The sequence below is a fragment of the Eimeria necatrix genome, genomic scaffold, assembly GCF_000499385.1.
Source record: "Eimeria necatrix Houghton genomic scaffold, Enh_scaff86, whole genome shotgun sequence".
Classification (NCBI taxonomy): Eukaryota; Apicomplexa; class Conoidasida; order Eucoccidiorida; family Eimeriidae; genus Eimeria; species Eimeria necatrix.
This window is the reverse complement of record NW_013651780.1, coordinates 78,582-92,991: the sequence shown is the minus strand read 5'-3', so window position 1 is coordinate 92,991 and position 14,410 is coordinate 78,582. Positions and strand designations below refer to the sequence as shown.

Here is a 14,410-nt window from a genome sequence, read left to right as displayed (position 1 = left end):
AGTGGAGTTTTGAGTGCAGCAAAAAGAGAATAAAGTGATAAGAAGAAAAGAGGGTTTTGCCCCTTTTAGGGACAAATAAACCCTAAAAAGGAGGATAAAGAAGCAAGTGAAGTGTTCCCGTCCTCGCTGCTGACGCGGGGCGTTGGGGTGTACGTACACCCAAAAGCCGTGGGAGGCGCTGGGGTGTACGTACACCCGAAACCGCCAGAAGCAGCTGCGCTGCAGCAGCCGTAGTTTCGGACAAATGAAGGGAAAAGTGGAAATAAAATGGAATATTTGAACTATTTTTTGGAAATTTAATTAAGAATTGTTTTAATGAGCTCCGCAGCTGCGCTTCTTCCGCTTGAAACGGCGCCGCGCCCGCCAGGTGTACGTACACCCCAAGAACCCGCAAACACCCAGGCCCAGCTTTGCCTGCAGATTCTTCGGGGGGCCCCTCAGGCTGTTTTGGGGGCCCCTCATGGTGTTTTGGGGGCCCCCTTGGCTGTGGGGGCCCCTGTGGAAAGCTGTCTTTGGGGCTGCTGGTTTTGCTGCCAAAGACCCAGCCACAAACGCCGGCCCTCTGCGGTGTACGTACACCCCACCAACTCTACAAACTAACAGACACCCGAATCGCCCCGAAAACAAATTTCAAAGCCCGCAGAGACGCGGGGCCCTTGGGGGCCCCCTGGGGGCCCCCCGGGTCCCGGGGGCCCCCGGGGGCCCCGGGGGCCCCCCGGGGCCCCTGCATCTGCAGCTTCGCGCGGGGCCCCCCCGGGGGCCCCCAGGGGGCCCCCCCACTCTGCGGCTTCCTGCGGAGTCTCCAAAAGGATTAAAAAAACATTTAAATCTTTTTTTGCAAAAGAAAAAGACCCCAAAAAGACGCCAAAGACCCCCCACTTCGCCCGGGGGGAAGGCCCCTCGCCTGGCTCGAGGTGACCCTGCTGCTGCTGCTGCTGCTGCTGCTGCTGCTGCTGCTGCTGCTGCTGCTCCCCCGGGTTTCCGCGCTTGTTAAGAACGCAAATTCAAATAAATAACATTTTTAAGAATAATTTTAAATTTAATTTCCATTTTTAAATTTAATTTCCACTTTTTTCCATTTCATTTTCTCATTTCCCCTCCCTCGCTCCGGAGCCAGAGGCTGCAGCGCGCGGTGACTTTCTTTGTTTTTACCCGCAGCAGCAAATGAGGAAATAAAGTCCATTTCTTTTACTTTTAATTTCATTTTTAATTTTATTTTTAATTTTATTTTTAATTTTAATTTTATTTTTCTTTTATTTCACTTCGCTGCATGCACACCCACTCCCAGCCCCCAACTCCGCATTAAACATCTCTTAGAGCCAAAGTTATCCGCAACCCCACGGCGCTCCTTGCTGCTGCTGCTTTAAACACTATGCTGTGTCTTCTTCTTCGTCTGAGGCCCCCACACAGAAGCGCATCGGCGGCAAGTCGTTGGGGCCCCACAGGGACCGCAGGGGGTGCGCTGTGCTGCCCCTGCTGCTGCTGTCCCTTGCTGCTGCTGCTGCTGCTGCTGCTGCTGCTGCTGCTGGGGCTGCTGCTGCCTGGTTTCCTATCGGTCGGCACAGCCCTGGAGGCGGCAGCGGCAGCAGCTCCACCAGGCGATCTGCTGCTGCTGCTGCTGCTCCTGGGCTGCTGCTGCTGTTGCTGCTCCCGAAACCCGGCGGCAGGAAGCCCGCAGCAGCAGCAGCTGCTGCTGCTGCTGCTGCTGCTGCTGTCCCACTGTTATCTACATCCTCGCCCAAAGGCCACATACCTGTTCCAGCAGCAAAAGGCGCTGCAGCAGTTCCCCTCCCGCAGGGGACAGAAGGCAGCTGCTGCTGCTGCTGCTGCTGCTGCTGCTGCTGCTGCTGCAGCAAAGCACCGTCCAAAAGCCAGGGAGCCAGGGGCTGCTGCCCCGCTGCCCCTCCCAGCAGCACAGGGTCCACTGCGCAAGTTGCTGCTGCTGTCGTTGTTGCTGCTGCTGTTGCTGCTGCTGCTGCTGCTGCTGCTGCGTTTCCCTTTGGGATATACGCACAAGCCCCTTCTGCATCTCTGGGAGAAGGGATGCCGCAGAGGAACAAAGAGTCGTCTCTTTGCTGCTGCTGCTGCTGCTGCCTCCGCCGCTGCTGCTGCTGCTGCTGCTGCTGCGGGGAGCCACGGGAAACAGCAAACGGCAGCCACCCCCCACTTCCTGTGCTGCTGAAGTCTGCCAGCAGCGCAGCAGCTAGCAGCTGCTGCGCCGGACGCATGCGGTCCCCACTGTCTCTGTCTGCTGCTGCTGCTGCTGCTGCTGCTGTTGCTGCTGCTGTTGCTGCTGTTGCTGCTGCTTCACACGGAGAGAGCTCCTGTGTTTGCTGTTGCTGCGGAGCAGCAGCCGCAGCTGCTCCTGCTGCTGCTGCTGCTGCTGCTGCTGCTTCTCCTGCGGCTGCTGCTGCTGCTGCAGACCTCTCAGCAGCAACACTTCTGCTGCGGCTGCTGTCAGCGGGCTCGCCCACGCGCAGCACAGCTGCTGGTGGTTCGCGCTGCAGATGCGAGACGCCGCCGTTGCTGCTGCTGCTGCTGTTGCTGCTGCTGCTGCTGCTGTTGCTGCTGCTGCTGCCTGCTGCAGCAGCATCCGAGCTGCCGCGGGCAGCAAACAGCACTTCAATCCACTCCTTTTGCGGCGAGGATTCATCTCGGGCAGTTGGTGACCCCCAAGCCCTAGCAGCAGGCTCTGCTGCTGCTGCTGCTGCTGCTGCTGCTGCTGCCGGCCGCGCAGCAGCAGCAAAGCGCCCACCGACACTTCGTGCCCCTGACCCTGCAGGGAGACCAGACTTGTGCTGCTGCTGCTGCTGCTGCTGCTGCTGCTGCTGACGCCCTCCTACGCCGCCGCGGCTTACAGTTTGCGAATGCTGATGGAATGCCTGCTGCTGCTGCTGCTGCTGCTGCTGCTGCTGCTGCTGCTGCTGCTGCTTTGGCAAGACCCGCGACCCCATAGTTACAGAAGCAGCATTGCGAGGAGAGGATTCCTTAGCCCGGAGAGCTGCCTTGCTGCTGCTGCTGCTGTTGCTGCTGTTGCTGCTGCTGCTTGTGCTGGTCCCAGAATCCGACCGGACATTCCGCTGCTGCTGCTGCTGCTGCCTGCCGGGCAGGAGAGCAGCGGCTGCTGCTGCTGCATGCGCGTCTGGCCGCGCAGGGGAAGCAGCAGCAGCAGCAGCAGCAGATGCTGCTGCTGCTGCCAAGTACTCAGCAGCTACCTTCTTCGTGAGGCGAATAAAACCCTGTCTTCCTGCTCCCCCTTTAATGTGCTTCCAGCCGAACCGCTGCAGCAAGCTGCTGCTGCTGCTGCTGCTGCTGCTGTCGAGACACCCCAGCGCCGTGTCTGGCAGCTCCCCCCGCTGCAGCGAATAGGCTATGTGCTGCTGCTCCAGGTGGCTCAGCATGCGCTGCAGCAGCAGCAGCTCTTCCCGCTGCCGCCCTGGACGCTGCTGCTGCTGCTGCTGCTGCTGCTGCTGCTGCTGCTGCGAGCTGCTGCCGGGTGAGGGCCCCTCAGCAGCAGCGCTGCCGCTGCCAGGCTCTGCAGCAGCAGCAGCCACAGCAGCAGCAGCTGCTGCTGCTGCTCCTTTCTTCGGCGCTGCAGACGGCTTGGCTGCCTTGTCTCGTGCAGCTGGAGAAGGCGCAGCAGCAGCAGCAACAGCAGCAGCAGATGCTGCTGCTGCTGCTGCTGCATTTGGGGAAGGTGCGTCAGCCGCTGCTTTAGGCGAGTCGCCCTTCCCTCTTGCTGCAGCAGCAGCTGCGGGGCTTGCATCTGCAGCAACGCGGTGCTGCTGCTGACGCTGCTGCTGTTGCTGCTGCTGCTGCTGTTGCTGCTGCTGCTGCTGTTGCTGGTGGTCTGTTGTGCTGCCGCTGGCCATCTTCCCTGCAGCAGCAGCTGCTACTGGTCCATCTCCCTTCAGTCCTCCATTAAGCTGCTGCTGCTGCTGCTGCTGTTCTGGTTGCGGCCGCTGCAGCTGCTGTTGCTGCTGCTGCTTTTGCTGCTTGTGTCTCCGTCCCTTAGCATTTGCTGCTGTCGCTTCTGTCTGCTGTTCTGCAGCAGCAGCGCTCGCTGCTGCTGCTGCTTCTGCTGCTGCAGCTGCTTCCCTCTTTGATGCTGCAACGGGGCTACTTGCTGCTGCGCTGTTCGTGCCCCGCTGCTGCTCCTGCTGCTGCTTCAGGCGTGCTGCTGCAGCACGAGCAGCAGCAGCACTTTTTCCACTTTTATCTGCTGTTTCTTCTGCCCCTGGTGAGGCTGATGCTGTTGTAGAACAGGTGGTGGCTGCAGCAGAAGCAGCAAGGGTTTCAGCAGCAGCAGCAGCAGCAGGAGCTGCTGCTGTTTCCACCACAGCAGCAGCAGCAGCAGGTGCAGCAGCAGGTGCAGCAGCAGGTGCCGCAGCAGGTGCAGCAGCAGCAGCAGCTGCGTCCTCTGCGTTTTGCGCCGCTGCTGCTGCCCCAGCACTCTTACGTGCATTCAGCGCGTCGCTGGCAGCAGGTGGCTGCTGCTTCTGCTGCTGTTGCTGCTGCTGCTGCTGCTGCTGCTGCTGCTTCTTGTAGAGTTGCTGCTGCTTCTTGGCCTGCTGCTGGGCGGGCTTAGAATGCTTGTGCTGCTGCTTGGTGCTGCTGCTGCTGCCTTGGGGTGCGCGGCAGTGGTCGTGCAGCGCATTAGCAGCAGCAGCAGCAGCTCTTTGCGAGGCCTTTGCTGCAGCAGCAGCAGCTGTTTCCCTTGCTGCTGCTGCTGCCTCTTCCTGCTGCAGCTGCTGCATGTTTAAAGCAGCAGACCGCTCCATCCAGCACTGATAGCTCGCCCAGAAGACTATCATCAGCAGCAGCACTGCAGCAGCAGCAGCAGCTAAGACATGCCACTGCAGCAGCCAGGCCAGCGCAGCGAGAGCAGCAGAAGCCCCTCCCGCTGCAGACAGGCTCTGTTGCTGCTGCTGCTGCTGCTGCTTTTGCTGCTGCTGCTGCTGCTCCTGAGCAGCTGCTGCTCCAGCCTCTGTCTGCTGCAGATCTCCCGAGCCGCGCGAGCCGCCCCACCTGTCGACCCTGACGACCTCTCCCTGCTGCTGCTGCTGCTGCTGCTGCTGCTGCTGCTGCTGCTGCATGGGAATAAGGGCGAGCAGCTCTCGCAGCCTCAGCAGCAAATGCTTCTTCCTGGCGAGCAGCGACTGCCCCGCGTAGCTGTCCAGCGCAATGCCGCCGCCGCCGCTGCTGCTGCTGCTGCTGCTGCTGCTGCTGCTGCTGCTGGGCTGCTGCTGGCGGGCGGCGTGCAGCAGCCAGTGGTGGTAGCAAAAGAGGTCCGCGCGGGCCTGCTGCAGCAGCAGCAGCTGCTTCAAACAAGAAGCACAAAGTGCTGCTGGTCTTCTTCTGTGAGAAGGGACTAAAAGATCTCTTTGGTGAAGAGACTGCGAAGTGAAGCCGCAGAGGCCCTCCACCGCGCCCACGGCGTCCCCGCTGCTGCTGCTGCTGCTGCTGCTGCTGCTGCTGCTGCTGCTGCTGCTGCTGCTGCTGCTGCTGCTGCTGATGATTGGACGCGGCTGGATCACCATTCGCGCCGCCCGCAGCTCCTCCGCAGACGCGGGGCGCCTGCTGCTGCTGCTGCTGCTGCTGCTGCTGCTGCTGTTCACGGGAGCCACCAGGTGCATGAGGTTGCAGCTGTTCACAGTCTCCAGAGTCACGGCGTCATCTGCAGCAGCAGCAGCAGCTTGAGCTGCTGCTGCTGCTGCTGCTGCTGCACCTCCCTCGCTGCCCCTCGCAGAACGCCCCGCGGCCCCAGCAGCAGCAGCAGCAGCAGCAGCAGCAGCAGCAGCAAGTGGCTGCTGCTGGCTGCGCTCCAGAGACTGGAAAACCCTGTAGGCCTCCACTCTTCGGAGACACTCCGCAATATTTTTTCTTCGAATTCTTTGTGTCTCTGTGGCGGCTCTTATCATGTGCGGAAAGTCGTGAGGCCCTGCTGCTGCTGCTGCTGCTGCTGCTGCTGCTGCTGCTGCTGCTGTGGGGCCCAACTCGCCGTCTGCAGCACAAGACCCGCTCGTGTCTTCAAATGCAGCGCAGCTCAGACACAAAGCCGGGCTCATGCGCTGCATGTAGCCCCGCTGCTGCTGCTGCTGCTGCTGCTGCTGCTGCAGCAGATCGTCCTCCAGCTCGCCTTCGCGCTCAGCGTCAGCGCTGCTGCTGCTGCTGCAGTGAGGCACAGAGCCCGCTGCTGCAGCAGCAGCAAGGTCAGAAGGCTGCTGCGTCAGCAGCTGCAGCAGCTGCTGCTGCACTGCGGAGTACACAGCTGACGTGTCCGACGAAGGCAGCGAGAGCTGCAGCAGCAACAGCAGCAGCAGGAAGCAAACAGTAAGCTGCTGCTGCTCCTCGCACAGCAGCAGCAACAGCAGCAGCCTTCAACAGTTAGCCCAGCTAGCAGCGGCAAGCAGGCGAGCAGCAGCAGCAACTGGGCAGGCAGCAGCAGCAGCAACAGCAGTAGCAAGGCCAGCAACAACACCAAGACCATCCACAGCAGCAGCAGCAGCAGCAGCAGCAGCAGCAGCAGCAGCAGCAGCAGCAGCAGCAGCAGCAGCACACGCACCCATTGCCGAACCAAATCGTCTATGGCTTTGAGTCCCCTAGCCAGCGAGCGAACTGAAAGGCCCCCTGTGTCTCCGCCGCAGCTGCTTCCTTGCTGCTGCTGCTGCTGCTGCTGCTGCTGCTGCTTCTGCTGCTGCTGCTGCAGGTGGTGGTGCTGGTGGCCCTGCGCCATGTCGGCGAGCAGCTGGTGCTGCGCCGCGGCCTGCCGCTGCTGCTGCTGCTGCTGCTGCGGGCTGGCAGCAGCAGCAGCAGCAACTTGGAAAATGTCTGTGGGGTCACTTTGGGGAAAAAGAGGCTCAAAGGCGCCGCCAAACAGCAAAAACAAATTCTTTAGCTGCTGCAGCACAGCAGCTTCCAGCTCCGTCGTCTCCAGCAGCAGCTGCTGCGCCTCTTCCGGCCACGCAGACGCGCTGCTGCTGCTGCTGCTGCTGCTGCTGCTGCTGCTGCTGCTGCTGCTGTTTGTGCTGCTGCTGCCGTTAACGTTCAGCGTGCCCTGCGCCTCGCCGCGAGCCCCAGCACCCACGGCAAAATCCGAAGTTGCCTCGGCCATGCTGTTGCTGCTGCTGCTGTTGCTGCTGCTGCTGTTGCTGCTGCTGCTGCTGCTGCTGTTGCTGCTGCTGCTTTGCTGCTTCCGGTAGGACGCCAAGAGGTCAGGAATTTGCGGCTCCTCAAGGAGCGCTGCTGCACGAGGCCCAAAGTTGAGCTCCAGAATAGATGTAATCAGGTCCTGCTGCTGCTGCTGCTGCTGCTGCTGCTGCTGCTGCTGCTTTCTCTCTTGCTGGCGCGAGGCCTCCTTGATTTGGTCTTCTATCCAGAGAGGGCAAGTGTGGCCCAGCGCCATGCGATTGATGAAGGCCATGAGCGGCTGCTGCTGCTGCTGCTGCTGCTGCTGCTGCTGCTGCTGGAGGGCGAGGTCGGGGGGGCCAACAGCAGCAGCAGCAGCAGCAGCAGCAAGCTGCTCCGCCACTGCAGCACGAAACAAAACCTCCTGCGGCACTGACAGCAGCCGCCGCCGCTGCAGCCCAGGGTCTAGGCCTTTGATGTCGCAAGCAGCAACAGAAAGCTGCGCATATTCTTGATAGGAGCGCAGCGCGGGTTCTTCCAGCAGCAGCTGCTGCTGCAGCAGCAGCTGCTGCTGCTGCAGCTGCTGCTGCTGCTGCTGCGGGGAGGGCCTCGCCAGCGCCGCCGCCGCCTCCTCCGCCAGCGGCGAGCCCGGCTCCTGGAAGGCGTACTGCAGCCTGCTGCTGCTGCTGCTGCTGCTGCTGCTGCTGCTGCTGCTGGGCAGCGGCAGCAGCCGCAGCGGCAGCGACAGCGGAGACAGACAAAAGAGAGACAGCTGCCACAGCAGCAAAAGGAGACAGGCAACAGCAGCAGACAGAAAGAGAGACACAGCAGCAAACCGGAGCAGCAGACACAAGTCCACGCTGTGGGCCACGCGGCGAGCAGCTGCAAAACAAAACAAATAAACAAATAAATAAATAATTAAATAAATAATAAATAAATAAATAAATAAATAAATAAATAAATAAATAAATAATAAATAAATAATAAATAAAAATAATCAATTCGGTTGCTAGCAGCTGAGCAGGAAGAGGCAGCAGAGAGCAAAATGCCAGAGCCCGCGCCCGCTGAGGGCCTAAACCCTAAACCCTAAACCCTAAACCCTAAACCCTAAACCCCAAACCCTGAATTTCCGAATGGAGCCAGCTGAGCCTCACCGAACTGGAAAGGGCGAAGAAGAGGCTTTGCTCTTCCTTCTCTTTCCTGCTGCTGCCGCTGCTGCCGCTGCTGCTGTTGCTGCTGCTGCTGCTGCCGACCCGCAGCAGCAGCAGCAGCAGCAGCAGCAGACGCCGCACGAGTCTTCGCTGTTTTCTTTTCCTCAAGAGACGCGCGAGAGGCCTCTGAGGGAAATCAAAAATAAATAAAATAAAAAAATAAATAAATAAAAAGAGGCAGCAAAAAAATAAAAAAATAATTAAATAAAAACACTTCTGCGCGCCAGCAGCAGATAAAAGGAAACAGAAGACGTAAGCGGCTTCGAGTCTGCTGCTGCTGCTGCTGCTGCTGCTGCTGCTGCTGTTGGGGCTGCTGCAGCTGCAGTGTCTCTTTACCTGGAAAGGATCGCTGCAGCAGCTGCTGCAGCAGCAGCTGCAGCAGCTGCTGCAGCTGCTGCGAAGCTGCTGCCAGCCAGTTCTTGAAATAAAAGAAAAAATGAGAAAGACAAAAAGAGAAGCAGCAGCAGCAGTGGCGCGCCAGCAGCCGCAAGACCTGTACATACACCCCAACTAATGCCGAAGTCTTTATTTGTTTTTCTTTTTAATTCCATTCGAAGCAGCAAACAGAGAAAAACCAATTAACGCACACAAAGATGCAGCAGCAGCAGCAGCAGCAGCCGCAGCAGCAGCAGTGCAGCAGCAGCAGCCGCAGCAGTGCAGCAGCAGCAGCCGCAGCAGCAGCAGTGCAGCAGCAGCAAAATAGAAGCAGCAGCAGCAGCGGCAGCCGCAGCAGTGCAGCAGCAGCAAAATACAAGCAGCAGCAGGAAAACACAAGAAGCAGCAGCAACAGCAGCAGCAGCAATTACTCGACTTCCCCACCTCAGGCGCTGCTGCTGCTGCTGCCAGCAGTTTGCTGCAGCTGGAGACCCAGGAAATGAAGAGCCCCAGCAAGAAGAGCCGCAGCAAGTCGCGGGCAGCGCCGCAGCTGCAGCAGACAGCAGCAGCAGGCAGCAGCAGCAGCAGATTCGGGACTCAAATGCAGCAGCACACTGCAGCAAACTCCACTTGGCAGCAGCAGCAGCAAACACAAAAGCAAACACTGCAGCACCAGATGAGAAACAATTTGCTGCTGCTAGTGCTGCTGCTGGACTTACAAGGAAAAGGGCGGCAGCAGCAGCGCCTTGAGAAAAGAAGGAAAGAACAAACAGCAGCCGCAGACGGAGCTGACCTTGACAGCAAACCAGCCCTCGCTGTCTCCGCTCTGCAGCAGCAGCAGCAGCAGCAGCAGCAGGTGCAGCAGCAGCAGGTGCAGCAGCAGCAGGTGCAGCAGCAGCAGGTGCAGCAGCAGCACGTGCGAAGCGACGCAGCAAAAGGGAAAAAAAACCAGCAGCAGCTTTGCTGCAGCAACCGCACCTGCTTTGCTGCTACTTCTGCTGCTGCTGCAGCAGCAAAGGCGACAGCGCGCAGCAGCCACGGGGGCACGTCCTGAGCGGCCAGCAGCAGGGGGCAAGCAGCAAGCCGCAGCAGCAAAAGCGGAGCTGCTGCAGCAGCTGCTGCCAGCAGCAGCAGCTTCAGCAGCAGCACCAAGTTCACGGAGCGCCGCGAGGTGTAGGCGCAGTACTGCAGCAGCTGAGGGGAAGCAGCAGCACAGAAACAGACCCGCAGCTCAGCAGCAGCAGCAGCACTGCAGCAGCAGCATCCTGCAGCAGCAGCAGCACTGCAGAAGCAGCAGCATCCCTGCAGCAGCAGCATCCCTGCAACTGCAGCGCTGCAACTGCAGCAGCGCTGAATCATCAGCCCTGCATCAGCAGCCCCGCATCAGCAGCGCAGCAGCAGCAGCAGCAGCAGCGCAGCAGCAGCAGCAGCAGCACCCGTTTGGCTGCAGCGTCAGCAGCAAGCACTGCAGCAGTGAAGCTGCGCTCGCGCCTGTGAGTCCTCAAAGCCACTTCTGCTGGAGTGCAGCCGCAGCCATTCCGAGACAGCATTAAGGGGCCCCACACTTCGCCCCCCAGTTCGTGCCGCAGCAGCAGCAGCAGCGGCTCGCTGCCGCTGAAGGCAGCAAAGTGGTACAAGTTGCTGCCCTCCCCCAGGTCGTCCTGCAGCAGCAGCAGCAGCAGCAGCAGCGGCAGCAGCGGCGGCGGCGGCTCGCTCGCGGGGCCTGGAGATCTCGCAGCAGCAGCGCGCCAGCAGCAGCAGCAGCAGCAGCAGCTGCTGCAGCAGCAGCAGCAGCAGCAGCAGCAGCAGCAGCACACAGAGACACGCACGCCGCCGTAGGCCGCTGCCAGCTACGGAGACTCCCCACAAAAGAGGAGACAGACACTAACGGGGACTCTCAGTGAGACGCAGCAGCAAACCAGCAGCAGCAAATGCAACAGCAGCAGGAAGCAGCAGCAGCAGCAGCAGCAGCAGCAAAGCAGAAGCAAGGAGAACCAAACAGCGCCAGGCAGCAGAGCAGCAGCCGCCGCCGCGGCGGAAGCGGCGAAACAGCAGCAGCTGCTGCTGCAACAGGACCAGCAGCAGCAGCAGCTGCTGCTGCTGCTGCAACAGGACCAGCAGCAGCAGCAGCAGCAGCAGCAGCAGCAGCAGCGCTTACTAAGTGTCTCCGCCGAACTTGAGGGCCCAGGGCTTGAAGCGCCTTGCTGCTTCCGCCATGAACTGCTGCTGCTCCTTCCGCAGCAGCAGCTGCTGCTGCCCGCTGAGCTGCAGCAGCGCCTCAGCTCGCCGCAAAGACCCCAAAAGAGCAGCAGCAAACGCATGCAAGGACTGCAGCAAAGTGCTGGCCCGCGGCTGCAGCAGCGGCAGCAGCAGCGGGGGCCCCGCAGGGGCCCCCTCCTCTTCCTCTGCTGCTGCTGCTGCTGCAGCGGCGCCAGCTGCTGCTGCTGTGTCTGCTGCTGCTGCTGCTGCTGCTGCTGGGCATGCTCCTGAGGGGCCCTCGCCAACCACTGGCCGCTCTCCTGCAGCAGTCAAAGCAGGCTTGCTGCTGCTGCTGCTGCTGCTGCTGCTGCTGCTGCTGCTGCTGCTGCTGCTGAGAGCGTCGCGCTGCGTCTTACAAAGCACTTGACAAACTACAGACTGATAGGAAGGGAAGAAACCATCGTCCAAATCCAGCAGCAGTTGCTGCTGCTGCTGCTGCTGCTGCTGCTGCCGTTGCTGCTGCTGAGACACACGTGGAGTGTTCGCTTCGCTGCTGCTGCTGCTGCTGCTGCTGCTGGCACAAGGTGCGTTCGCAATTGCATGGAAGTCGTGCTGCTGCTGCAGCTGCTCCAGCGGCAACGGCTCCAGCAGCAACTGCGGCTGCGGCTGCTGCTGCTGCTGCTGCTGCTGCTGCAGCAGGGCGCAGCGGGCCCTGTACAAAACCCCCATGAGGAGACAAACATCCAAAGCAGACGGAGACACTTCCTGTGTCTGTCCCTCTGCTGCTGCTGCTGCTGTTGCTGCTGCTGTTGCTGCTGTGTTGTGTTCGCTGTCGCCGTAGTTGCTGCTGCAGCGGCTGGACGCTTTGCTGCCGCTGCCGCTGCTGCTGCTGCCAGCTGCTGCTGCAGCGCCTGCTGCAGCGCCTGCTGCAGCAGGGACCCCAAAATACGACTCCAGCTTCTCAAAGACAAACAAGGCCATCCAGTCCGTGCTGCTGCTGCTGCTGCTGCTGCTGCTGCTGGTTTGCTGCAGCCAGTCCGCTGGCGAGCTGCTGCTGTCCCGGGAAGCCCCGCCCACGAGCAGCAGCAGCAGCCGCAAATAAGCAGCATCAATTTCAGCAGCAGAAGCAGCAGCAGCAGCGCAGCGCGAGCTGAAGCCCAAGATGCAGTGGGGCTGGTGCAGCTGCAGCGGCAGCAGCGCCTGCCTCAGCTGTACAGACACCAGAGCGCCTGCTGCTGCGGGGTTTGCTGCTGCTGCTGCTGCTGCTGCTGCTGCAGCAGCCGAGCCGCCGCGCGACCCGTAGCCGCAGTTCCCGCGTTTGCTGCTGCTGCTGTACGCCCAGGGCTCTCTCCTGCTGCCGCCGCCGCCGCCGCCGCTGCTGCCGCTGCTGCTGCTGCTGCTGCTGCTTCTGCTGCTGCTGCTGCTGCTGCTGCTGCTGCTGCTGCTGCTGCTGCGCATGCAAGTGCACCGCTCGTAAGCCCCCAAGTAAAAGAAAGCATAACCTTCCGAAGGCCCGAAGCCCACGAGGGCCTCCGCGGGGGGCGGCAGCAAATCGAGGGCCAAGTTGGCGCTGCAGAGGCAGCAGCAGCAGCCGAGCGGTTTGCTGCTGCTGCTGCTGCTGCTGCTGCTGTGGACGCAGGCGTGCGCTGCTGCTGCTGCTGACGCCACGCTCTTCAGCGCCGCAGAGCCCCAGCGACGCCCAGCAGCAGAATAGGCTGTCGTGCTGCTGCTTCTGCTTCTCCTGGGGGTCGCTGCTGCTGCGCCGCACCGCTGCTGCTGCTGCTGCTGCTGCTGCTGCTGCTGCTGCTGGGCGCCAACTGCTGCGCGGCACTGGGCCCGCCAGCTTGCTGCTGCTGCACTCAGGAGACGATATTCAAAGAAGGAGACACTGAGGGCCCTCAGCGAGAGCCACCGCAGCAGCAGCAGCTCCCCGGCCTGCAGCCCTTCGCTGCTGCGCAGCGGCAGCGAGCAGCAGCTGCTGCTGGGCTCTGCTGCTGCTGCTGCTGCTGCTGCTGCTGCTGCTGGGGCTCCACAGCCCCCCAGCCGGCTCCAGCCCAAAGACCCACAAACTGCAGCACTGCATGCGCATGCAGTAAAGGCCTCTGAGTCAACAGACAGCAGCGCAGCCAAAGCCACAGCAGGAGGGAAGCAGCAGCAGCTGCGCGGCGCTGCTGCTGCTGCTGCTGCTGCTGCAGCAGCAGGCACACTCAGGGCCTCCTCACATAATTCGCTGCTGCCGCTGCTGCTGCTGCTGCTGGCAGCTGCAGGGCACCCAGCACAAGCAAAACAACGCAAACAGAACCAGGAGGGGACGAAGCTGCTGCTGTTGCTGCTGCTGCTGCTGCTGCTGCTGCTGTTGCAGCTTTTGCAGGGGAAGCTGCAGCAGCGCAGCAACGACTCCACAAGGCGGCTCAGCAAACTCAAACAATCTTTCGAAGCAGCAGCAGAGTTGCTGCTGCTGCTTGGAAGCGCAGAGCTGCTGCTGCTGTGGTGCAGCAGCAGCGCAGCCAGCGTCGCTTTGGGTGCTGCTGCAGGCGCGTGCCCCGCACCTGCTGCTGCTGCTGCTGCTGCTGCTGCTTCTGCTGCACCCCCAGCAGCACAGAGGGCCCCCCGCAGCAGCAAATCACACCGCAGGCGATAGTCCTCTCTGCGGGGGCACAGCTTTAGGGTAAGGCACAAGCAGCAAGTTGCTGCTGCTGCCCGCAGCAGCAGCAGCAGCGACAGCAGCACGTGCAGCAGCAGCAGCGGGAGGCAAACCACGCGCGCAGCAACAGCTGCAGCCTGCAGCAAGGCACACTTCAGGCCAGCCCGACTCCCTGCTGCTGCAGTCGCTGCTGCTGCTGCTGCTGCTGCTGCTGCTGCTGCAGGTGGGCAGACACCCCAAATGCGCGGCCCCTGTCGGTGGCTGTGGGGGGACCCCCGGTGGGAAGCACGCCTCATTTTGCTGCTGCTGCTGCTGCTGCTGCTGCTGCTGCTGCGCTTGGTGGTTGCTGCCAGCAACCAGTCTCGCTTGCAAACTTTGGGTAGCAGCTAAAGCTTCAAACGAAGTTGCGCACGTACTGCTGCTGCTGCAGCTGCTGCTGCTGCTGCTGCTGCTGCAGTCGCTGCTGTTGCGCCTCTCAACAAACTGAGAAGGTGATGCAGCAGTCGCTGCAGCAGCTGCCGCCTTGCATTGACGGCGTTCGAGCTGCAGCTGTGCCGTTTTTGCTGCTGCTGCTGCTGCTGATTCTGCTGCTGCAGTTGCTGCTGCTGCTGCTGCTGCTGCTGCTGCTGCGGGGCAATCTTGGGTGCGGCGCCGCCGTGGGGAAGCTCGAAAGCCGCTCCCCTCGCAAGATTCGCTGCCTGTGTAGTGCAGCAGCAGCAGCCGCAGCAGCAGCAGCACAAGCAGCAGCAAACGTCAGCAGCAGCACGCCGCCAGCAGCAGCAGCAGCAGGAGGCCCTCGCCTGCACCCTGGAACTTGTCTGCTGCAGCCAAAATAGATTTTCGGAGAAGGCAA

At 61.3% G+C, this 14,410-nt stretch overlaps 3 protein-coding genes across 3 annotated transcripts; 1 reads left to right on the top strand and 2 right to left on the bottom strand.

The window, feature by feature from the left end:
• Nucleotides 1-1,370: 1,370 nt before the first annotated feature.
• ENH_00080420 (hypothetical protein, conserved) lies at nt 1,371-6,077 on the bottom strand (the record flags this gene model as incomplete). The annotated part of the gene is made up of 1 exon (XM_013577775.1): nt 1,371-6,077. One exon carries the CDS (start codon nt 6,075-6,077, stop codon nt 1,371-1,373), a length of 4,707 nt encoding a protein of 1,568 aa, XP_013433229.1.
• A 3,136-nt stretch (nt 6,078-9,213) lies between these two features.
• On the top strand, nt 9,214-10,618 carry ENH_00080410 (hypothetical protein; the record flags this gene model as incomplete). Its single annotated transcript, XM_013577774.1, has 3 exons — nt 9,214-9,615; nt 9,725-10,207; nt 10,370-10,618. The coding sequence occupies 3 exons, from the start codon at nt 9,214-9,216 to the stop codon at nt 10,616-10,618; spliced, it is 1,134 nt and encodes a 377-aa protein (XP_013433228.1).
• A 253-nt stretch (nt 10,619-10,871) lies between these two features.
• On the bottom strand, nt 10,872-13,853 carry ENH_00080400 (hypothetical protein, conserved; the record flags this gene model as incomplete). The annotated part of the gene is made up of 1 exon (XM_013577773.1): nt 10,872-13,853. One exon carries the CDS (start codon nt 13,851-13,853, stop codon nt 10,872-10,874), a length of 2,982 nt encoding a protein of 993 aa, XP_013433227.1.
• Nucleotides 13,854-14,410: the final 557 nt, after the last annotated feature.